General features: G+C 42.1%; 1 protein-coding gene across 1 annotated transcript in view; it reads left to right on the top strand.

Annotated features, from left to right (window-relative positions):
• GABRB1 (gamma-aminobutyric acid type A receptor subunit beta1) overlaps positions 1-25,769 on the top strand; it is a gene marked incomplete at its 5' end in the record, with an annotated part of 140,821 nt that overhangs the window by 92,054 nt on the left and 22,998 nt on the right. The window contains one exon of the mRNA XM_083366933.1: positions 14,029-14,111. Coding sequence (XP_083223059.1) covers positions 14,029-14,111 — 83 coding nt within the window. The remainder of the gene's footprint in view (positions 1-14,028; positions 14,112-25,769) is intronic.

Genomic DNA, 25,769 nt, shown 5'->3' with positions numbered 1-25,769 from the left:
TGAGCCGAGTCACCCCGCAAGGGAGTTCCGATCCCTCCCGCTGACAAGTCACTGCTGAAGCCACTTGGAGGGCAAAGGAACCCCTTGCAGCAGCTTGAACAGTACTGTGGACCCAGGCCATGGCAAATTTAGGTCACGTCAGAGAATTCGACGTCCGCCATCCTGAAGGATGGGAGTCGCACTGGGGACAAATTGAAGGCTACCTCGTTGTCAATAAGATAACAGAGGACCGCCACAAAGCTGCCGCCCTCCTCTGTCTAAGCGGGCCTGCCGTCTATGACATCGCCGTAGGGCTTTGCAGCCCTGACCCCATCGCGACCATCCCGTACGCCGTGCTGACCGACCGCCTCAGCAAGCACTTCATGCCCCGTCGGTCCGAGCTATTCTGGCGCCTCCATTTCGCCCGCCGCCACCAGCAACCGGGCGAAACCACCACAGCCTTCATCGCGGCGGTACGTCACGCCGCCCGCCGGTGCCAATTTCCCGACCTGGAAGACCGCATCAGAGACCAGGTTATTGCCGGCCTCTCTAACGAGCGGCTCCAGCGGAAGCTGGTAGCCAGGCCCACGATGGACCTCGCTCAACTCACGTTAGAGATCATGGCCTACGAAGATAGCCACCGTGAGGTCTCTCCGGTGCACAGAGGCAGCCCAGCCGGTTCAGTCCACCACGCCAGGGAGCCGGACGACGAGCAACCAGAGACCTACACCGGCGTCGACGACATCATGTCTCGTTTCAGCAAGATGAGCGCCGACCACGGAAAGAACCGCAGGCCATTCAGACCAGCTGGTCCGGGCTCAAGGCCCACCGCCACAGGGCTGAAACCTAAATGTGCCAGCTGCGGCGGGGCTCACGCCAGAGCCACCTGCCGTTTCAGAAACGCCAAATGCCACGGATGCGGGAAGACCGGGCACATTCGCTCAGCATGCCGCAGTTCGAACCGGGAAACCCTCCACGAGCTTGAGGAAATTCCGGCAGGTAGGACCCAGGTCCCTCCCCCAGCCAAGGGAATTCCCCGGCCCTCAGTCTTGTCCATACAAGCCGAAACAAAGAGGTCGCCCATCCATCAGTTACAACCCAAAATTAAAGTTTGGGTTAAAATCCAAGGGGTGCCCTGCGAGATGGAGGTCGACTCCGGCTCCTCAGTTTCAATAATGTCTTGGGACACCCTCAGGAAAATTGGGTTAAAAAATAGATGCCGTATTCCCCTGCAGCCCTCCAAAATACTCCTCGCAGATTTTCAGGGAGCTGCCATTCAATTAAAGGGACAGGCACAAATAAAAGTAGAATATAAGAAGTTCCTGGGGCAATTAACGATCCAGATCACTGAGGCACCCAGGTCCACCCTCCTGGGGTTAGACTGGTTTGAAGCCCTGGGCATCCACCTAGAAGGCACCAACCGTATACAATCCCAAACATTAGAACAAGTTTGCCAAGCGTTCGCAGACGTTTTCGACGGAACGCTTGGCAAATACACAGGCACCCCCATAGACCTCAAATTAAAACCTGAGGTGGCTCCCATCCGCATCAAAGCAAGAAGGGTCCCCTTTGCGTTGAAACAAAAAATCGAGGCAGAATTAGACCGTTTAATCAGCCTTGGGGTCCTAGAACCAACAGACGGGGGAACCTGGGAAACTCCCATAGTCACACCAGTCAAACCCAATGGTGACGTGAGACTATGCGCGGACTATAAAGCGACGCTAAACCGCGCTTTAAATCCCCATGCATACCCAGTGCCAGCTGTCAGGGACGTGCTGTCAGAAATCGGGTCCGGTTCAATATTTGCTAAACTCGACCTAGCGCATGCCTTCCTGCAACTACCTGTCACCCGAGCAACAGCAGAAGCTCAAACCATTTTCACACACCGAGGCGCTTTCAGGGTAAACCGCCTCCAATTCGGCATCTCAGTGGCTCCTGGCATCTTCCAGGAGGTCATGGAGAAAACATTAAAAGGAATCCCAGGTGTATGCCCCTATTTCGATGACATACTCATCGCAGGGGAATCAGAAAACAATTTAGCAGACAGATTACAAGAAGTATTATTAAGATTTAGAAAAGCGGGGCTGAAACTTAAACGGGAAAAATGTTCTATAGGTGTCCCATCTGCAGATTTCTTAGGCTACAGAATTGACTCACAGGGAATTCACCCCACGAACTCAAAAGTCCTTGCTATCAAAGGTGCCCCTACCCCAAAGAATAAAACCGAGCTCCAAGCTTTCCTTGGACTTTTAAACTTTTACCATGCTTTCCTACCAGGGAAAGCAACAATCGCAGAACCCCTACACAGGCTGCTTGACAAAGGGGCAGCCTGGCAGTGGACAACAGCCCATGAAAACAGTTTTAGAACACTCAAACAAATGCTTTCCAGCAACGCCACCATCTCCCACTACAAAGAAGACAAACCCCTCTGTCTAGCCTGCGACGCATCCCCATACGGGATCGGAGCAGTTTTGAGTCATTTAGACAGCAACGGCACCCAGGCCCCGGTGGCATATTATTCAAGAACACTTTCAAAAACCGAAAGAAATTATGCCCAGATAGATAAAGAAGCCCTGGCAATTGTGGCGGGAATAAAAAAATTTCACGATTACCTTTACGGCCGCCCCTTTGTGATTTACACAGATCACAAACCACTGCTAGGACTATTCACATGGGACCGCCAGACCCCCCAAATATTATCTCCCAGGATGTTGCGCTGGACAACGTTCCTCACAGCATATTCCTACCAATTAATATACAAGCCTGGACACCAAATGTGTCACGCTGACGGCCTCAGCAGGCTACCCCTACCCCACACAGAACCAGACCCAGCCCCAGCGAGCAACATCTTAGCCATTCAAGAGCTACCAGAATGCCCACTGACAGCAAAAGACATTGCTGCCGCAACTTCATCTGACAAAACACTCAGCAGAGTGTTAGCATGGGTACACACAGGCTGGCAAACCTCTTGCCCGGGCACAGAATTTCAGCCATATTTCTCCAGGCAAAGCGAACTAACGTCACACTTAGGATGTTTACTCTGGGGATGCAGGGTAATTGTGCCTTCCAAACACAGACAAAAAGTACTAGACACATTACATGAAGGCCACCCTGGCATTGTAAAAACAAAAGCCTTGGCCCGCAGCTACGTCTGGTGGCCAGGAATAGACCAGGACATAGAAAGATACATCGCTGGCTGCTACCTATGCCAAGAATCCCGCCCACTCCAGCCCAGAGCTCCAATTCATAAATGGGAACTCACAAAAAACCCCTGGTCCCGAATCCACATTGATTATGCCGGCCCATTCCAGGGACAGGTCTTCCTCATAGTTGTGGATAGTTATTCCAAGTGGCTGGAGGTTCTCCCGGTTCACAGCACAACGTCTGCCGCAACCATCCAAGCCCTCAGGGGAATCTTCGCAACACACGGTCTCCCCGACGTTATTATTTCAGACAATGGCCCTCAATTTACTTCTCATGACTTTCAGATCTTCACGAGGAGAAATTGTATTAGGCATTCAACATCGGCTCCCTTCCACCCATCGTCCAACGGCCTTGCGGAGGTTATGGTGAGGACCACCAAAGACGCCCTCAAAAGAATCATCACAGGGAACTGGCACCGTCGTTTGTCTCAATTTCTTTTAGCCCACCATTCCACGCCCTGCACGTCCACCGGCAAAAGCCCAGCCGAACTACGATGGGGCCGCCGCCTGGTGACACGACTCGACAGACTCCACCCCGACAGACTGGCAGCCGAAATAACACCAAACACACATCCAAAAACCTTCTCCAAAGGACAAAATGTTTGGTCCCGAGATTATGGGGGAAGGGATAAGTGGGTTCAGGGGGTTATCCTGGAACAAACAGGACCATTATCATACACAGTGGACACTGGGACTGGACTCATACAACGCAGACACTCGGATCAGCTCCGACCCAGGTCACTGCCCAACCCCCCTCTGCAACCGACTCCGGGTGAGTCTTCACCAGCCGTCACCCCCGGACCTGACGAACTCCTCCAGGACCCTCAACCACCTGTCGAGCCCCACCAAGAAACAACTCCTCCAGCCACGCAACCCGAAGAGAGCAACCCCTGCCCCCGTCGGTCCAGCCGAGCTAGAAGGCCCCCCGCATACCTCGCGGACTTTGAATGGAAGGGAAACTCGCCGTCTGTTAAAGAATCTGTTAACCTTACTGTTTCAAAATGTTCAACTGTTGTTATGCATAACGTACCTGTTCGGGGGGGGGGAAAGGGGGTGAATTATATCGGGAAAACAAGAGTTTCCAAGCCGCTAAGGAAAAGCCGGCCCGGCCGACATTTGACAGTTGACAGCTGTCAAATGGCCGCCCGAAGCAACGGCGCACGCGCACAAACCAGCCGGCCGCCATTCCCGTTGACAGCTGTCAAAAGGGCTGCCGGAGGCCAACGCGCACGCGCCGGATTTGACAGTTCCCGGAACTGTCAAATCCGCAGTCTTCAACCTAGTCCTCCAAGTGAGCTAAACGCTCAGCTGGAAGGAATTCCCTGACAGCCGCCGAGCTGTCAAAAATACTGTTCATCGATTGGCCGCCCCAGAACGGCGGGAAAAACACTGTTACCTGATTGGTTGTTTGTTTTGACAGTTCCCTATAAAAGCCCGGATTGTTTTGACAGTCAGCTGCCGGGAGCTGAACCGAATAAACCTTTCAAACCTTGCCTACGGTCTCGCGTCTGTCTTTCTAAAGACAATTCACTTCTTATCTAACTTTCTGCTTCTTTTTCCTCTCTTTTCCCCCTCTCCTAGTACCTTCCTACTTAGTTTGGTTACTTCTCTCCCCGTGATCCAATACTGCTTCCTACGCTGCCGCCTTTGAATGGGATGAAGTATGAGAGAATAAAATGACCAAAGTAGTGAAGAGCTATTAAAACAATTTAAACAAAATTATGGAACTTATTAGTGTTTAGAAGCCAATAAAAATAAGAAAAAGGAGGAATAGCGAAATGTAAAGTATTGCTTCTAAAGTTTTACTTATAGTTAAAGAACTTTTTTTAAAAATAGTAATATTACAGTTAACAAAATGGCTCCCAAGATAAGGGAGGGGGAGTGCTTTCTGAGCAGTATCTAGGGAGACTTTGCCCTGTAGCTAAGGAGATTTTGCCCTGTAGCTAGGGGGATTTTAGACTTTGCCCTGTAACTAGGGAATGTTTGTTAATAGGTGGTCCCAATGGTTTGTGAGCTTGTTAGTATCCAGCCAATGGGAAAGCAGAACAGTGTTGAGTGCAAGGAAATGGAGTATAAAAGCTCATTGCCTGCTTTGATCTGGGTCCACCTCATGTGCACCTGTATTTGCAAATACGTAATAAACTTTTGCAATATTTGGTACTGGATTGCCTTTATTGCTTTATTGCTTACCTACTTCTAACAATAGGTTATTATCAAATATCTGCAACTGAATCCTATTTGTTGTTGGTAGTGGAGGTGGTGGTGATGGTAAGTGACTGAACCATGATGGTAATTGGCAGTGTTCAAATACTCTGAATAAATAAGCAGGGCCTTGCTACTCTAGGGGAGCTGATATCCATGTTAAGGAGTCCACCAGCCCTTTGTGCTCTCCACAGATGGGGGAAAAATTACAACACTGCATTTTGTCTAGAACAACTTTAGAAAAAGTAGAAAACTGTAAACCACTAGGTTCTTCACAGATCTGTGACATTCTTCCTGCATCCTGATTTAGTTTACTGGATCTAAGTCAATTTCTACCTCAGTTTGTGAACCTGCTTCAGTTAAGTGATCTACTAAAACTTGGCTGAACGGAGGTACCCTTTGTAGAGCCATAGTTTCTTACTCTGTTTTCTGTACTTTTTAATTTAATTTAATTATCAAATTTATTTACCAGCTATCTCAAGAGACACCTATAGCAACAGTTGGCAAGAAGAAAGTTCTGTTGCCACAGATACCACTTTTTCCTTTTGTTATCTCTACATTGATAGATTTAAGGAGGAAATATAAATGGTTAGACTCAGAAGTAAATAGTTCATTTGCTGATCCAAAACACAATAATTGGGATCAACATAATCCATTTGGGACTATGCTTTCATGCCACAAAGTTCTTTGGAGGTTATCTATACAGAGAAAACTAACTATTTATATGAGACTTTATTGTGTTATGTTACGCTATGGTTAAAGCTATTTTGATTTCACTAGAAATATTTTAGTGGGATTTTATATTGTGGTGACCTAAGATGAGGTAGTAAATCAGTGTGGTATAGTGGTTAAGGTATCAGGCTAGAAACATAGCAAAGGAGACTGTGAGTTCTAGTCCCACCTAGGCACAAAGCCAGCTGGGTGCCTTATGCCAGTCACTCTTTCAGCTCTAGAAAGGAGACAATGATAAACTCTTCTGAAAAAGGCAGTCTCCAAGAAACGGTATGATTAAACAGATTTTTTAAAAAGATGAGGTGGAAAGATATAATAGTATATAGCTTTAATGAAGAGGAAAAGTGAGGCAGTTATTTAATATGCACCCCCAAAATCATGCCAAATGAATAAAATAATTTTTAATTTTATTAAATTGCTAATACAAACTAATGCACTAAGAATGATTTATTTCCCTAATAAATTCATTTCCTGCTTTTCATAGAGAGGTTTATATAGGAAATAGGTTCATTTTTCAAATAAACCAATGAGTATTTAAGGTTAAAAGGCATTTCTTTCCCCTGTGTTTCTATAAAATTTGCTATTCCTAATTCATGGGTGCTTTCTATTGCTTATTTTCATCTGCTGTTTGTGGAACAAAAATCAACAATTGTTTCTTAGTCTATAAATGAAAGGTAGAAATATCTGTAATGACTCTTGTCAGAAGGTTGACCTGAAATGGCTTCCTTTCTATCTGAAAGTACTAATAGTATTTGAGCCAGTGATGTAGGCCACTGATTCTTACCTCCCTTTATAGGCAGTCATGATTATGAGCAAATGCATATACAAAGTGGTCTTTCACTTGCTTCCCTTGACTAGATATTATGGAAAGTCAGCCCCTCCCCCCAGAGAAGGAAATATTAAAAGGGCAGAATATTATATTTCCTCAAAGGATCTTAAAGAGGCAGAAAAGCATGTCCAGTTTTTCTTAATAGCTCTTAATAGCTCCAAGTCTCCCTCCCCCAAGCAGAAACCAGATCTGTAGAAATTCAGATGTAAATAAAAGCTAGAAGATTAAGAAGACAAAGAAACCGAAAATTTACATACCTCACACAAACTCTAAGACAGGACATAATAGGATTACCACAGAGATGCCAAAGGGGCACACTCAGACTCAGGTCAAAGTACATGACACAGGAAATACAAAGCCTCAAACAGGAACAGGAAACAACCTCAAGAGCCCCAGAGGGTATAAAAACCCACTCCCTAAATGTGCTTGCTCTCTTTTGTTCCAGAGCTATCTTTCTGTCTGGCTCTCCTCTTCAATAAACTGCAACCTACTGACTTCCGGTGGCGACGCGACGCTGAAGACAGCCGTCTCCGGGCTGTCCGCTCCACAGCTTTGTTGAATCATCGAAAACAGCGCCGATCATCTGTTTAGGTGATTCGGAAGCCCCCTCCCCGGGAGAAGAGGAGGGGGTGAGGCCCCAGGTAGGGGTTGAGCTCTCCGGGGCCGCCTGAGCTTTAAGTTTGGGCGGCTGAAGGATCGAGCCCCCCCGAAGCCTGGGTTTGCTCCGGGCTCCGCAGCATCTCTGCTCCGTGATTTTTGGAGCAGAGCCAAGCGTTAGCAACCACTCCTGCCAGAAGGAAGGACTCTTGAGTATCAAGATGCAGGCAGAGCGGTACAGGAGGTCAAGGTGAAGTGGACTTTTATCTTTACTCTCTAGCTCAACGGATTTTATGGATTAAAAGTGAAAGTGCGCAACAAGTGAAAGTGGGGGAAGATGGCGACGAAAGCCTCTAAAGTTCTTTGGAGTGCGGGGGCTTCCCTGGTGCAACAGACTTCGTTGCAAGCTTTGCTCCCTCCCGCGCCTGCTCCGGCACTGACTCTTAAGGATTTACAGGATGCCTTTGAAAAGCAAACACAATTAATGTCAGATATGATGGAAAAGCTGGAGGAGAAACTGGAGGAGAAAATGGAAGAGAAATTGGAAGAGAGGTTTAGGGCAATGAGGGCAGACATCTTGTCTACAATTGAAAGTGTAGCTGTATGTGTGCAAAGTTTGGATGAAAAAGTGGAGGATCTTAGTCAAAAGAACTCTATATTAGAAGTAAAAGTATTAGAGAATGAAAATATAAGGGATAAAATGGATGGAGACTTGAGTCTGGTCCAGTACCATCAGATGGAGTTTGCTATCAGAATCAGGGGCTTAAAAGAGAATCCTAAAGAAGATTTAAAGCAGCTGATCTCCGAGGCTTTGGAAGTGGTACTGGGCCAATCAGCAGCTGAAATTGAGGGAAGTATAGATAAAATCTTTCGTGTGAACTCATGGATTGCAAGGCAGAGGAAGTTACCTAGAGATGTGGTGGTTTACTTTACAAAGAGAGCAATTGGGGATGAAGTTATTCAAGTTGCTTATGACACTAAGTTTGTGGTTGCTGAGCAAGAAGTTCTGGTTTTAAAAGAGATTCCTCCAAAGATTTTAAGGAGAAGGAAAGATTTTGCCTTCCTAGCACAGGAACTTAAGAAATGTGACATCAAGTTTAGATGGGAGATCCCAGTGGGCATGGTGGTGATGCACGAAGGTAAAAGACACCGTCTGGTTACAGTGACTCAGGCACGTGATTTTTACAGCAAAGTTTTAAAAGCAACCCCTCTATCACTTCTGGAAGCTGTAAAGGGATATGGCGAGGGAAAGCCTCAAGATGCTGATGGAATACAGACAGAGGAGAACGGTGCTGGAGGGGATCAAATTACAGTTTCATCGGCAGTTGCTGGAGAGCAGAGGATGATGCGTGCCGCTTCAAGACGAGTGAGACAAGAGCAAGAACAAGATCAGCAGAAAGTTATGGAACCTCCAAAGCATACTTATAGTGAAGCTGTGGGAGGGGCGCGGCCTAAGGAAGTTAAAGGGGTCCTGGCAGACGTGCTCCAGAAGCTTTGGGACGCCAAGAATGGCGACTTAAGTTCCTAACCTGGAATGTTAATGGATTAAATTCACCACAGAAAAGAAAGTTTTTCAGTATTTAAAACAATTTAAGACTGATGTTATCTGTTTGCAAGAAACGCATATTAGGGTTATGGACCAAAAGTATTTGTTGAACTCAAGGCTGAGCACGCAATTTATTGCTTCTGCAATTAATAAGAAAAATGGAGTGGTTATCTATGTCAAGAGTACTCTGACAAAGGAACTAATTGAAGTAGATAAACAAGGAAGATATGTTATGATAGATTTGCTGTTAGAAGGCAAAAAAACGCTTTTAGTTGGACTGTATGCTCCTAATCAACAACAGACTGACTTTTTTAGTTTACTACATACAAAGATTACCCAGTTGGATTATAAATCTTTTATTTTTATGGGAGATTGGAATGGTGTCCTCGATGTACAGCTGGATAAATCTGGTTTCTTTAAGCGTGCCCCGAGTCATGCTAAACTGCCTAAATCTTTTTTTGAAATGAAGGATGACCTGGAATTGCGAGACATTTGGCGAGATACACACGTATATGAAAAGGATTGTACTTTTTTTTCTGATAGACATCAATCTTTTTCTAGGATTGATTTTATATTACTGACTAATGACCTCTTTTCTAGGACTAAGAAGGTAAAGATCTGTGCAAGAACTATATCTGACCATAGTCCAGTTTGGTTGGAGATCAACAAGGACAATAGAGATAGGCGCTCCTGGCGCGTAAATGAGAATTTGTTTAGAAACCAGAGAAATGTGGAAGAATGTAAAAAGCAGATGAAGGATTTTTTTAAAATTAATATGAACAAGGATACCTCTATGGACATGGTTTGGGATGCTAGCAAAGCTTATATGAGAGGGGTGTTAATATATATGAACAATAAATATAGACGTAATTTGGAAGTTAGAAGGAAAGAACTGGAGAATGAAATTAGGGAAAAAGAAAAGGCCCTAATTTTGAATCCATCGGATGCGAAGATTAAGGAGGTTATTAAACTGCTAAGAGGACAATTTGATAAGCTGATGGCTGATCAGGTGGCAACTAACTTACGGTTTGCTAGGCATAATACTTTTTGCAATGCCAATAAACCAGGTAGGTGGCTAGCCTACAGGTTAAGGAAAAAACAAAGGGCTTCTAATATAGATAAAATTGAATACAAAGGAAAGGTTGTGTTTCAACAGGATCTTATTAAGGAAGCCTTTGTGGATTTTTATTCTAAACTATATGTTAAGGAGAAGATTAATGAAACAGACATTGAGGTATATTTGAAGAATGCTAGCATCCCGGTCCTTACACAAGAACAAAAGGAGGAGATTAATCAATTGATAACAGAAGAAGAATTTTTTATAGCAATTAAGGAATTGAAGTTGGATAAAGCGCCAGGTACGGATGGTCTGACTGCGATCTACTACAAACATTTACAATTGGAGCTGATAAAGCCATTAAGGGAATTGTTTCAGACAATTCAGAGGGGGGGGAAGGGTGCCTCCGTCTTGGAGAACTGCCTTTATTTCTTTGATTCCGAAGGAAGATCAAGATGTTACTCAAGTAAAAAACTACAGACCAATATCACTTTTAAATACAGACTACAAGATATTTGCCAAGGTGTTAGCTAATAGACTGATGAGAGTTTTGCAACAGATGATTCATGGGGATCAAACTGGGTTTATTAGTGGTAGACAAATGAAAAATAATGTGAGGCATATAGTTGATGTGGTGGAGTTTTTGGAAAGGAACAACCAGATCCCTGCGGCGCTAATTTTTTTAGATGCTGAAAAAGCTTTTGATCAATTGAATTGGCAATTTTTGATGAAAGTTTTAGATAAAATGAATTTTGGGGATAAAGTTTTACAACCAATTAGGGCATTATATCAAAAACAAACTGCCCGAATAATAGTTAATAATAGTTTGACTGAAGTATGCAATATTGAGAAGGGCACAAGACAAGGGTGTCCGTTATCACCTTTATCATTTGTTTTAACATTGGAGATATTATTGATAAAAATACGGAACTCGGAAAAAATTAAGGGTATTCAAATTAGAGATCAGGATTATAGACTGAGGGCATTTGCAGATGATCTGGTTGTTACGGTGACTCAGCCAGAAAACTCTGTTGTGGACCTGATGGAGATAATAATGCAATACGGGAAGGTTTCTGGATTTAAGGTTAATGTACAAAAAACAAAAATTTTGGCCAAAAACATGACAACACCGCAAAAGGCCCTTTTAGAAGGATTAACTGAATTTGAGATTGTTAAAAGGGTCAAATATTTGGGGGTGTATTTGTCACCCTCAAATGCAAAGTTATATAAAAATAATTATGAAAAGTTATGGGGAAAAATTCAAAAAGAATTGGAGAGTTGGGAAAAATTGCAATTGTCTTTACTGGGAAGAATTGCAGCAGTGAAAATGAATGTCCTGCCTAAATTTTTATTTTTATTCCAAATGATACCGATTCTTAAAAAAGACTCTAATTTGGAAGAATGGCAACGGGGTATCAATAAATTTGTCTGGGCAGGGAAAAGGCCACGAGTTAAACTTAAGATTATGCAGGATACTCGTGAAAGAGGTGGTCTTAAAATGCCTAATCTTAAATTATATTATGAAGCTGCTGCGTTGTCAGGAATAAGTGATTGGGTTAATTTGACACAAGGGAGATTATTAAATCTTGAGGGCCACGACTTGTTATTTGGCTGCATGCATATTTGTTGTATGATAAGAAGGTAGATAATGTATTTAAAGTGCATATTTTAAGACAGGCATTGTTGAGAGTTTGGAAGAAGTATAGACATAAGTTAGATTGCAAGATGCCGTTGTGGGCAATCCCGAAACATGCAATAGAAAACATAAATGTAGGCTTCAAACATGATGTGACTACGTATAAGGAGATCTTAAGTTTGGAAAGGAACGTCTGGTGTTTGAAGCCATACAATTTCTTGCAAGATGAGAAGATCGTTCAAACTTGGTTCCAATATACTCAATTACGTGCCAGGTGGAAAGAAGACCAGAAAATTGGTTTCTCAATGACTGATGAAAATTTGATAAAGCAAATTAGAAATCAGGGTCCAGCACATATTAAACGGATTTATCTTGCATTGATAGATATTGACTCAGCAACAGAACTTGTTAAAGACTGTATGATAAAATGGGCCCAGAATATTCAAGAAGTTATCACAATGGACACTTGGGAAAAGATTTGGGTGAGGAACGTAAAATTCACGCAAGCTCAAAACTTAAGAGAGAACTTTTATAAAATGTTTTATAGATGGCATTTAGATCCTAAAAAGCTTGCAAGCATGTATCCGAATTATCAACCTAAATGTTGGAGATGTGGTGATGAAGATGCAACCTGTTTTCATATATGGTGGACCTGCAAAAAGGTTAAGGCTTTTTGGATAAAAATTTGGTGGAATATGCAAAAGATTTTTAAGCAAAGGATAAAGTTTTGTCCGCAATTGTTTTTGCTGGGCATAATTACAGATGCTACTGTTGTGGACATTAAGTTGATGTTGAATTTAATTACAGCTGCAAGACTCTTAATAGGTCAATATTGGAAAAAGGAGGAACTGCCGACTATAGAAGAATGGACTCTAAAAGTTTCTGACCTGGCCGAAATGGCAAAGATCTCGGCTTACTTGAAAGATCATTCGCAAGAACGTTATATTATGGAGTGGAAAAAGTGGATTGATTATATTCAGAACAAATATGGGACTAAAAAGTTTCACTTAGCATTTGAATAAGTTTTCTTTTCTTTTTTCTTTTTTTTCTTTTTATATGTAACATTAGTATTGCTTGTAGTCATTTTATATGAGCTAGAGGGCGATAGAATTAATAGTTTATTGTTTTTAGTATATGGATGTTTATGATTGTTCTTTGTTTTTATACCTTGTACTTAGCTCTGGGAAGTCGGGGGGGAGGGGGAAAGGGGGGAGGGATAGGGAGGGTTAGGTAGGGGTGGGGGGAGGGGCGGATTGTTAAAGATAAAATGTACTGTAAAACTTTTCAATAAAAAAATAATAATAAATAAACTGCAACCTACTTTCTAAAGCAGTCGCCATGTTGTTTATTCCCGGCTTGGACTGAACCATGATGAAGACTTTTCCTTCAACAATAGTTATTCTAGCATGCTGGAGAATCAGTTGACAGTAACACAGTAGTTGGATCTATTGCACAAACTTATGAACCAGTAGCAGGACTTTCAAAAACTGGAGATGCACCTGGGCAAAGCATGATGTGCCATCTCCAGAGACTCACATGGTATCTTCCATAAATACCTACTTATAATATGAACAGCAGCATTCTGGCCATAGATTGGAGGGTAAAATGGGGTCTTGGATAACCTGGAAAATGACTGTTACAATAATCCAAACATGACACAACACACTATGAACTAATTGGTTGGCCATCTTGGTTATAAGGATCCAAAAGATTCCATGCAGATTCATTAAATACAAATTCCAACTGAGACCAAAATTTCTGTTGTTAAGCAAATCACTGCAATTCTTAGTGAATCATGAGGTTATTAAGTGAAGCCAGCTTCCCCCATTGACTCCTTATTGCAAGCTGGCTGGGAAGGTTGCAAATGGTGATCACATGAATCTGGGACCCTGCAACCATTATAAATACATGCCAGTTGCTAAACTCCCAGTTTTTATCACATGATGCTGCAACAGTCATAAGTCCAGGGACCAGTTGTAAGTCACTATTTTTAGTGCTGGTGTAACTTTGAATGGTTGCTAAATGGATGATTACCAGTTTATAACCAATGTTTAATATGAAAGAAAGGCTTTCAAGACAGTTTACCATTGATTTATCTGGATTCCTTGCAAACAAGGAAATGTCATTTTCAGTTCTGAACAAAAATATGGAATTTAAATACAAAATATCTGATGAATTTTTCACTAAGTGTTTGACATAAAGGTCCATCCTGAACTATACTTTCTTCCTTTTCCCTCCTTTTTGTAGGATTACTACCACAGCTGCCTGCATGATGGATTTACGTAGATATCCTTTAGATGAACAAAACTGCACGCTGGAAATTGAAAGCTGTAAGTCTTACTATTCCCCACCAATACATAAAATTACAATTTTACTTGTGAGTGTGTATATACAGTATATATATATACAGTTTTTCAGCAGAATTTCAACTTTCAGAGCTGCTGGAAAGTGCTACATGCTGTAAGTTTGGTTGGGAAGGGCTGCACCAAAAAAGTAGCGGCCCGTGTGCCTAACGGCACATGAATTATATAACTAAATATCAAAAACAGCAGCGGTACATTCAGGGCAAGTGCATCTGAGATTTGTTGTAACTCAGCATGTCTGGCTTAGTTCAGTGCAACACTTGTTTTGCAGCTGTCTTTTGCAGTACCCTTTTCAAACTTGGAAACTGTCCTATCTGTAAACAAATCACTCATCTACAAGGACAGATTATTTATCTAGGGTCTGTAATCTGTGCTCTTCAGGCAGAAATTAGGTGTCCAGTTCAGCCCTTCTACCCTATTGAGCCTCTGTGCTATCAGCCCCCTCTACCACAAAGATCCTGCAGGAGAAGGGCAGTGTGGACAACTGTGGGATCTGGCAGGGTGAGATCTGTGAACCATAAACCCAAAGCTTTTGCTGTGTCCCTGCACAACAGATACAGTGCCCTTTCTGACCTTAATAGGGACATTAAGGAGACAGGTAAAGGTATCTGTGATAATAACTCAAATAAGCAGGGGATCGTGGTCCAAGATGAAAAAATTGTTTTCGACAGGGAGAAGTGTGAATCTGGTATTACACACCAGTCATGCAAGAACAGAAAGGCATCCAAAAAGAGAAACCACCTTCTGGTTGGTAATTCAATTATAAGGGATGTAAATTTAGGAAAGGACACAGAGGTTTTGAAAGAGGTCAGGTGTCTTCCAGGTGCTACTGCCAGTAGGGACAAGAAGCGTATTTCTAAAATAATCAAGAATGGCAGCAAGGATTGTGATGTGGAGGTGATTGTACATCTTGGTACTAATGATCTATCCCAAAAAGATGTACTCTCTGTGTAGAGAGCTTGGGGCAGGAATTTAGCAGAATAGGCTGTAGGCTTACTTTTTCAGAGGTCTTACCAGTGTATAAGGAGCAAAATGGAAAAGGCCAGCATATAGCAGAATTTAATATGTGGCTAAAGGAGTGGTGTAAAGGAGAAGGCTTTGGTTATATTAGTCACGATGTCTGTAGCTGATCCAATGAAAAAATGTATAAAAGAGATGGTCTGCATCCATCCAAGAAAGGGACTGAGTTACTTGGCAATAAAATCACAGCTTTTTTGGAGGAACATTTAAACTAAATAATGGGGATAATGAGTTAATTGATACAGAACATCACTGTCCCCAGCAATCCAAGAAAATAGGGGAAGCCAGGCACCACACAAGTTATGCAGCAAGTAAACACAGGGTCAGTCATAAAGGACTCAAATGTCTATACACTAATGCACAGAGTATGAACAGTAAGAAGGGTGAACTAGAAATTCAGGTACATGAGGGCAGATATGATATCGTTGCCATTACAGAAACATAGTGGGAAGAAACCTACAAATGGAACACACAGCTAAACAAAAGAGGAGGTGGAGTTGCTCTATATATAAGAAATAACTTTATCTCTACAGAAATAGAGCACAACAATGATGAAAACTGTAAAGTTGAATGTATTTGGGTCAATATAAAAGGGGGAAAAATGAGATTGACATAGGTGTATACTATAGGCCGCCCAACCAAACAGAGGAAATAGATGAACTTTTTGCTAGTCAGCTAAATAAGGTATGTAATAAACACATCACAATAGTAATGGGGGACTTTAATTACCCTGATATCAACTGGGAGACAAACTGCACCAAGTGGAAGATCAAAAAGATTCCTGTCAAACCTAGCAGACAACTTTCTCTCCCAAAAAGTAGAGAAGGGAACTAGGGGATTAGCCATATTGGATTTAATTCTCACAAACAGAGATGAAATGATAGAAGGTGTCGAAGCCACAAGAACCTTGGGGGGAAGTGATCATGCAATATTGGAATTCAACATTCTGGAGGCACAAGCAATAGAACACAGCCAAACTAGAGTCTTGGATTTTAAAAGAGCTAATTTCAATAAACTTAGAGAGACCATGGGAAGAATTCCATGGATGAGAATCCTCAAGGGGAAAACAACTCAAGAAGCTTGGAAAATTTTGAAAAGTGAGATAATAAAGGCCCAGTCTAGCACAATACCAACAAAGAAGAAAAATAACAGCTCTCAAAAGAAACCAGCATGGCTGCATAAAGAACTCTCTGATAAATTGAAAGATAAAAAGGACAAGTATAAGAATTGGAAAGAGGGGCACATAACTAAGTCAGAATATCAGCAAATAGCCCGTGCCTGCAAAGATGAAGTGAGGAAAGCTAAGGCTCAAAATGAACTAAGGCTTGTGACCAAAGTCAAAAATAACAAAAAATGCTTCTTTCAACATATAAAAAACAAGAAAAAAGTTAAGGAAATGATTGGTCCATTAGTGGGGGAAAGTGGCAAGAAGGTGACAAGCAATAGGGAGAAAGCAGAACTATTTAACTCGTTTTTTGAATCTGTCTTTACACAAAGGGAAAAAACAGTCCAACCTACCAAAACCAGTGCAACAAAAACAGAATAGAAACGCAAGTTAAGATAGGCAAAAAAATGGTAAATGAACACCTGTCCAGCCTAGACGAGTTCAAATCACCAGGACCAGATGGATTACACCCCAAAGTTCTCAAGGAACTGGCAGACGTGATCTCAAAACCATTGAACTATATTTTTCATAGATCCTGGAGCACTGGGGAACTACCAGAGGACTGGAAGAGAGCTGATGTAGTTCCCATTTTCAAAAAAGGGAAAAAAATAGAGCTGATGTAGTTCCCATCTTCAAAAAAGGGGAAAAACAGATCCAGGAAACTACAGACCTATCAGCCTGACCTCAATACCTGGAAAGATTCTGGAAAAGATAATCAAACAACAAATCAGCGAACACCTAGATGCAAACAAAGTCATCACTAAAAGTCAACATGGGTTTGTCAAAAACAGATCATGCCAGAGAAATCTTATTACATTCTTTGACCAAGTGACAAAATTAGTGGACCAGAGGAATGCTGTTGATATAATTTACTTGGACTTCACTAAGGCATTTGATAAAGTAGATCACAACCTACTACTTGATAAGATAGAAAAATGTGGTTTAGATAGCATCACCACCAGATGGATTTGTAGCTGGCTGACAGGCCGTACTCAGCATGTGGTCCTCAATGGAACTGCATCTACATGGAAGGAAGTGTGTAGTGGGGTGCCCCAGGGCTCTGTTCTGGGCCCAGTGCTCTTCAACATCTTCATTAACGATTTGGATGAGGGGATAGATGGGGAAATCATCAAATTTGCAGACGACACCAAGCTGGCAGGGATAGCCAATACTCCAGAAGATAGGCTTAAGATACAGAAGGATCTGGACAGACTCGAACACTGGGCACTATCTAACAAAATAAAATTCAATGGTGAAAAAAGTAAGGTTCTACATTTAGGCAGGAAAAATCAAATGCACAGGAATAGTATAGGTGGTACCTTGCTTGATAGTAGTAACTGTGAGAGGGATCTCGGAGTCCTAGTAGACAATCACTTCAATATGAGCCAGAAGTATGCCGCAGCTGCCAAAAAAGCCAACAAAGTGCTAGGTTGCAGTAACAGAGGGATAGAATCAAGATCAAGTGAAGTACTAATACCACTTTACAATGCATTGGTAAGGCCACACCTGGAATACTGCATCCAGTTTTGGTCACCACGATGTAAAAAAGATGTTGAGACTCTAGAAAGGGTACAGAGAATATCAACAAAGATGATTAGGGGTCTGGAGGCTAAAACATATAGGGAACGGTTGCTGGAATTGGGTATGTGTAGTTTAACGAAGAGAAGAGTGAGGGGTGACATGATAGCAGTGTTCCAATATCTCAGGAGCTACCACAAAGAAGAGGGAGTCAAGCTATTCTCCAAAGCACCTGAATGCAGGACAAGAAGCAACGGATGGAAACTAGTCAAGGAGAGAAGCAACCTAGAACTAAGGAGAAACTTCCTGACAGTTAGAACAATTAACCAGTGGAACAACCTGCCTCCAGAGGTGATGAATGCTCCAACACTGGAAGTTATATATATATATATATAGGGTTTCAAAGTGTTCCATGTAGAGGTTTGCGATGACAGGTGAAAGGGGTGATCCCATGGGTGCTCCTTCCATTTGTTTGTATCTTTGTCCATTGTAGATGAAGTATGTGTTTGATAGGCACAAAAACCCAAGACAGAGAACAAGAAAATGGCAAAGCCCTCCTCCCATACTTAAAAGGGACCACAGACAGAAGCAGCAAGATCCTCCAAAAACACAACATCAAAACAGCATTCTACACAGACAGAAAAATATCCACCATCCTAAGAAACCCCAAAGACATAATTGGGTTAGAAAACCAAGGAGTATACGAAATCCCATGCACCACCTGCCCCACCACATACATCGGACAGACCAACAGAAGAATAAGTGCACACATCGAAGAGCACAAGAACTCACTCAGAAAGGGAGAACAAACTTCATCCCTGTTCCAACACTTTAAAGCTATGGGACATGAAATTGATTTTAAAAAAACCAGAACTATCACCAAAATTGAACATTTTAACAACAGAATAATCAGAGAAGCCATCGAGATAGAAAAACGCCCCCACAGCATAAACAAATGAGATGATACCTCTCGCCTACCAGCCATTTGGAAACCCGCCTTGATTGACAGACGAGTCCCAACCACCAAGAATGATACCAGACCCAAACTCATGATAACATCACATGACATCACCACCACACAACCATTCAAAAAGCAAATCCGAACCCACAACGATAATGACACACAACCACAAAACAGAAACCTAACCACATATATATATACAGTATATATGAGATTGCTATATTTCTATTGAAATGCAAAAAAAAATGATGAAAACTTTACTTGGGTTCATTTAAAACACTCCTATCATCAAATGACCATGATTTTCAGTGTCTTTTGCCAGTTTCCAGCATTTACTTCCAGTTTCTGGCAAAACCATCCATCGAAAAAACAGGTTCGCTTAATGACCACTTTTAAATGGGTCATAAAGTTGGGCATGGTTACATGGTGACCCACTTGACAGCTACCATTACTTATGATGTCATTCTGAGCTTAATTATGTTCATAGTTCAAGGTGTACCTATACTGCCCAGTTACTTGTAATATCCATATAATTCTTTTACCCCGGGGTGAAGCCTATTGAGTGAAGCCATCAAAATACCAAACAAACTGAATGCAATATTTAAAAGGAAAAAACTTGTCTTGCAATGCATTGTGTAAATCAAAACTTTTTGTACGTGCATTCTGACATTGGGCTCAAGCACATCAATCACAAGGTTTATACTGTGATTTCATGAAACATGTTTCATTCCACCATGGCACCATTCTGTGGCCATCAGTGGTGTCCACAGAGTAGGGTCAAGTTGGTGGCCATGATTACACAATTAAAGCTCCATATGAATTTATGTATGTGTCACACCCCAAAACTCCTTGTCTGCTCTCTCCTTTCTTCTATTCTTTTGGGGCCTGCCATTCCTGTTGGGAGAGGGGATGCATGGGGGATTCATAGTGGTAACTTTCACTTTCTCCTTTCTTTGTCTGGCCTCCTCTTTTGAGAATGGAATGCATCTCCTTATCTAGGAGACAGTTACAAGGAAATAAAAGCTGGAGAAAACCTTGAGATGTGCACCTATCATACCAGTCAGCTGCCCATCAAGCCTCCTGTGGATTGGCTGGATTTCAAATGGACATTATGACTTTGGTGGGAGGGGGCATATTTCTTCCTTTAATTATATCATTCACTCAGGCTTTTCTTCAGATCTTGCCATATATTCCCTACTGTCACTAGCCCCTAATAAAAGTTTCCTTTTGAGACAATGCCTGTTTCAAGAGTTCTGCTTTCTTGGGTGATTAGTTGAAGTGTGTCCTGACAGAAAGCGAGATCTACATAGTACTCAACCCAGAGAAGTAAACTGTTCTACCGAGAGAGTCGCAACCAAATTCTAGATGGAGGAGTTCCAGGCAGCGTATTGGGCCAAAGACCTCCTCAGCCTTGAAACCAGCAAAAGCCTCTCCTGGAACCTGGAAGCAGCTGGACCATCTGGTGAAGAAGATTGAGCCAGAGGCTCACTCAAAGTTGGAAAGAAGGAAGGCTGGGAGGAGAAAGCCCCGAAAGTCACCTTAACCTGTGGGGGAGATAAGAGAAAAACTAAGAAGAATCCAGACCCTGCCCACCCCCCAGACAAAGACTCAGAGAAAGAAGAACCCAAACCAGGATCTATGGAAGCTGTAATGGAGTATGTGAAGAAATGCAGGTAGGTCTGGTAGGTCAAGTTCTGGCCCTACGAGCCAGTGACCCTGGAGAAATGGAGAACAATGAGGGGAGGGGTGCCTGCTAGTTTTGCCACCAGACCCTTATGCAGTGGCCTAGGGAACCACATAGAGACTTTGGCTTTCATTATGGCCCCTGGAATGGAATAGCCATTAGTCCTTGGGTTGGCATGGTTAAAGAAATGGAACCCTGTGGTTAATTGGTGGGAGGGGCAACTCAAGTTTGCAGAGGAGGAAGCCCTACCCATAGCTAAAGAAACTGGTGGGAGATATGGATTACATCACAAATTTGCCTCCACCCTTAATGAGTCAGAGCTACAAAGCGTTCCAATGGAATACCGAGATTTACCTAAGGTGTTCAATGAGAAGAAGGTGGATGAATTCCCCCCTCACTGCCCCACAGACTGTGCTATTGAAATCATCCCAGGAGCAAAGCTGCCAAAATGAAAAATGTATTCAATGGCTCCTAGAGAACTGAATGAACTGGAAATGTTTATAAGGAAAAATTTACAAAGGGGTTTTATTGAATCAGCTAAACTTCGAGTGGCTACCCCTGTCCTATTTAGGGAAAAGAAGGATGGGTCTCTTTGTCTCTGTGTGGATTATAGATGTCTGAATGCTGTGTGTGTGGAGAACATGTACCCCTACCATTAATGAAGGACATGTTAACATACCTGTCAAAAGGAAAAATCTTTTTGAAACTAGACCTGAGGGAAGCTTATTACCGCATAAGGATTAGAAAGGGAGATGAATGGAAAATGGCTTTTAACTGCCTACTAGGATGTTTCCAATTCAAAGTACTCCCTTTTGGACTGCAGGGAGTGCCTGCCTTTTTCATGCAATTGATAAATGATGTGTTGAGGGAACACTTGCATAAAGGGGTTTTGGTCTACCTGGATGATATGCTTATCTACACTGAAATGAAAGATGAACACATCAAACTGGTCAGGACTGTTTTGAAAAAATTACGTTCTGCAAAGCTGTTCTCCAAGTTATCTAAATGTGCATTCCACAAAGAGCATATTGATTACCTGGGATATCACATATCCCCTGAGGGGATAGATATGGATCCAGGAAAGGTGAGGGCAGTGCTGGATTGGGCTACCCCAAAAACCAGGAAACAACTCCAAAATTTTCTGGGGTTTGCCAATATAGACAATTTATTTAATTGTTTGCTCAGATTGCCCTCCCTATCACCAGTCTGTTAAAGACCAAAGGGGGCCATAAACCAAAACTTAGCCAGCCACTAAAATGGACAGGTGAATGTCAAGCAGCATTTGAAAAACTTAAAAAAATTGTTCTCCATGGAGCCAGTCCTGAAGCATCCAGACCTAGACCAGCAATTCATCATCCAAGCTGATGCCATTGATGTGTCTGTGGGGGCTATACTCTTACAAAGGAATAAGGAAGGGAAGTTACAACCTTGTGCATGCACCTCTAAGAAACTGTCAGACACTGAGCAGAGATGGACAGCTTGGTAAAAGGAAGCCTATGCAGTATGGTGGGCTTTACTAACTTGGAGGCTTAATCTTGAGGGACATAAAATACCATTCCAAGTATGGACTGATCAAAAAAACCTAGAGACTATGAAAACTCCCAGGAAACTTTCCCCCAAACAAGCAAGATGGTTGCAGCATTTTCACAGATTTAATTTCACAATCCATTACCTTCCAGGGGGAAAGAACTTTTTAGCTGATGCCTTATCAAGACTACCTCAATACAACAGTAAGAAGCCTGAGATAACTAAAAACGTTCTTGCAGCCTCATCAACTAACTTCCTTGGTCACTACCAGGGCTCAAACTAGAGCAAAAGAGTCAGAAAATAAGACTTTACTATTAGAATTCAAGCAGGCTTTAGATACTGATGAATGGTTTCACAATCATAGCAATCTGTGTGTACTAAAAGACAGATTGGCATGGATCATGGAGAAAATGTATGTCCCAGCTAGGTTGAGGCTTAAAGTAATGGAGGCTGGTCATGATTCAAAGACTGATGAGCATTTTGGGTTTGTAAAAGCCTTGTGCCTAATTAAAAGGCAATTTGGTGGCCTGCATTAAAAAGGACATTGCAAGCTGTGTAGCCAGTTGTTCCATATGTGCAGCTGCAAAACAGCATCAAGGGAAACCCCCAGGGTTACTTCAACCAATGGCAAGTCAGTCAGCACCATGAAGAGAGATTTCCATGGATTTTTTTGAACTGCCTGAAAGTGCTGGAAATATGGTTATCTGGGTGGTTACAGATAAGTGCATTTTATACCCTGCCTCAAAATCCCTACTGCCTAAACCTTAGCCAAGCTTTTTGTACAACACATTTACTGTTTCCATGGTGTCTCACATCAGATTATCTGGGATTGAGGGGTCCAGTTCACTTCAAAATTCTGGAGAGCTTTTTTAGATCTTTTGGGATCTACTCAAAGATTAACATCTTCCCATCATCCCCAGTCAAATGGGGGGACAGAATGTATGAACTCGGTTCTAGAGCAATATCTAAGGAGTTTCATAAATTATCAGCAAGAAAATTGGTTGGACTTATTGCCTTTCGCTGAGGTAGCTTACAACAATGCAGTACATTCCAGTATTGGTTTTATCCCTTTCCAAGTTGCCAATGGCCAAACATTTGTAGCCATTCCAGAACTCTCCATCAAGGAACCTGAAATCGCATCGTTAAAAGACTGGATTAAGCAATTACAAAATACCTGGCCAGTTGTCCGCAAAGCTGTTGATGAGACAGAGAGACAAACAAACTCCAAATGGATAAAAAGAGGATGGAGCAGAAACCCCTCAAAGTCGGTGAGCACATTTTTCTCTCCACTAAATATTTAAAATCATTACAACCTTTGAAGAAACTAGGACCTAAATATGTTGGACCTTTTACAATTAAATGCATCATCAACCCAGTTACAGTCAAATTAGAGCTGCCAAAGAATCTACAGAAAATCCACCCAGTATTCCACTGCAGCTTACTCAAACCAGAAGTCACCTCCACCGTCAGCCCCCCTGCTCCACCATTAGCTACATCCATTATGGTGAAGGGTGAACAACACTGAAATTAAAGACATTTTAGACTCTAGACCCCACCATGGGGTAACTCAATACCTAGTTTCATGGAAAAACCTCCCTGCCTCCCAAAATGAATGGGTGTACAAGCAGCATGTTAGAGCCCCTTGATTGCTACAATGTTTTCACTCTTCATATCCAGATAAACCTAAATGATTTTTTGTTGTTTTCCCCCTCCCTGTTTTGTCTTTCAGGTGCATTTCCCATATTTTTTTGGGGGGGGGCAGATGTCAGACCCCAGAACTCATCTGCTCTCTTTTTTCTTCTATTCTTTTGGAGCCTGCCATTCCTGTTGGGGGAGGGGGTGCATGGGAGATTCATAGTGGTAACTTTCATTTTCTCCTTTCTTTGTCTGGCCTCCTTTTGAGAATGGAATGTGTCTCCTTATCTAGGAGACAGTTATAAGGAAACGAAAGCTGGAGAAGACCTTGAGATGTGCGCCTACTGTACCAGTCAGCCACCCATCAAGCTACCTGTGGATTGGCTGGATTTCAAACAGACATTATGACTTTGGTAGGAGGAGGCATACTGCTTGCTTTAATCATTCACGTGGGCTTTTCTTCAGATCTTGCCTTATATTCCCTACTGTCACTAGCCCCTAATAAAAGTTTCTCAAGGTCTTCTCCAGCTTTAGCTGTGTCCCTGCATAACAGATACAGTGCCCTTGCTGACCTTAATAGGGACATTAAGGAAACAGGTCAAGGTAATTGTGATAACTCAAATAAGCAGGGGACCGTGGTCCAAGATGAACTTGTTTCTGACAGGGAGAAGTGCGAATCAGGTATTACACATCACTCATGCAAGAAAAGAAAGGTACCCAAAAAGAGAAGCCACCTTCTGGTTGGTGACTCAATTATAAGGGATGTTAATTTAGGAAAGGATACAGAGGTTTCAAAAGAGGTCAGGTGCCTTCCAGGTGCTACTGCCAGTAGGGACAAGAAGCGTATTTTCAAAATAGTCAACAATGCCAGCAAAGACTATGATGTGGATGCCATTGTACATCTTGGCACTAACGATCTGTCCCAAAATGATGTACTCTCTGTGCAGAATGATTTCCAGAGCTTGGGGCAGGAACTCAGTAGAATAGGCTGTAGGATCACTTTTTCAGAGGTCTTACCAGTATATAAGGAGCAAAATGGAAAAGGCCAGCGTATAGTAGAATTTAATATGTGGCTAAAGGAGTGGTGTAAAGGAGAAGGTTTTGGTTATATTAGTCACGATGCCTGTAGCTGGTCCAATGAAAAAATGTACAAAAGAGATGGTCTGCATCCATCCAAGAAAGGGGCTGAGTTACTTAGCAATAAATTCACAGCTTTTCTGAAGGAATATTTAAACTAAACAATGGGGACAATGAGTTAATTGATACAGAACATCACTGTCCCCAGCAATCTAAGAAGATAGGGGAACTTAGGCACCACGCCTAAGTTATGTAGCAAGTAAACACAGGGTCAGTCATAAAGGACTCAAATGTCTGTACACTAATGCGCAGAGTATGAACAGTAAGCAGGGTGAACTAGAAATTCAGGTAAATGAGGGCAGATATGATATTGTTTCCATTACAGAAACATGGTGGGATGAAACCCACAAATGGAACACACAGCTAGAGGGATTTAAATTATTTAAAAGAAATAGACTAAACAAAAGAGGAGGTGGAGTTGCTCTATATATAAGAAATAACTTTATCTCTACAGAAATAGAGCACAACAATGATGAAAACTGTAAACTTGAATGTATTTGGGTCAATATAAAAGGGGAAAAAATGACATTGCCATAGGTGCATACTATAGGCCGCCCAACCAAACAGAGGAAATAGATGAACTTTTTGCTAGTCAGTTAACTAAGGTATGTAGGAAGCGCATCACAATAATAATAATAATAATAATAATAATAATAACAACAACAACAACAACAACAATAACAATAACAACAACAATAACAACAACAACAACAATAATAATAATAATAATAATAATAATAATAATAATAATAATAATAATAATAATAATAAAGTTGGAAGGGACCTTGGAGGTCATCTAGTCCAACCCCCTGCTCAGGCAGGAAACCTTATACAATTTCAGGCAAATGGCTGTCCAGTCTCTTGTTAAAAACCTCCAGTGTTGGAGCATTCACCACCTCTGGAGGCAGGTTGTTCCACTGGTTAATTGTTCTAACTGTCAGGAAGTTTCTCCTTAGTTCTAGGTTGTTTCTCTCCTTG

The sequence above is a fragment of the Vipera ursinii genome, assembly GCF_947247035.1.
Source record: "Vipera ursinii genome assembly, chromosome: 7".
Taxonomy (NCBI): Eukaryota; Metazoa; Chordata; class Lepidosauria; order Squamata; family Viperidae; genus Vipera; species Vipera ursinii.
This window is presented reverse-complemented; position numbering and strand designations above follow the sequence as displayed.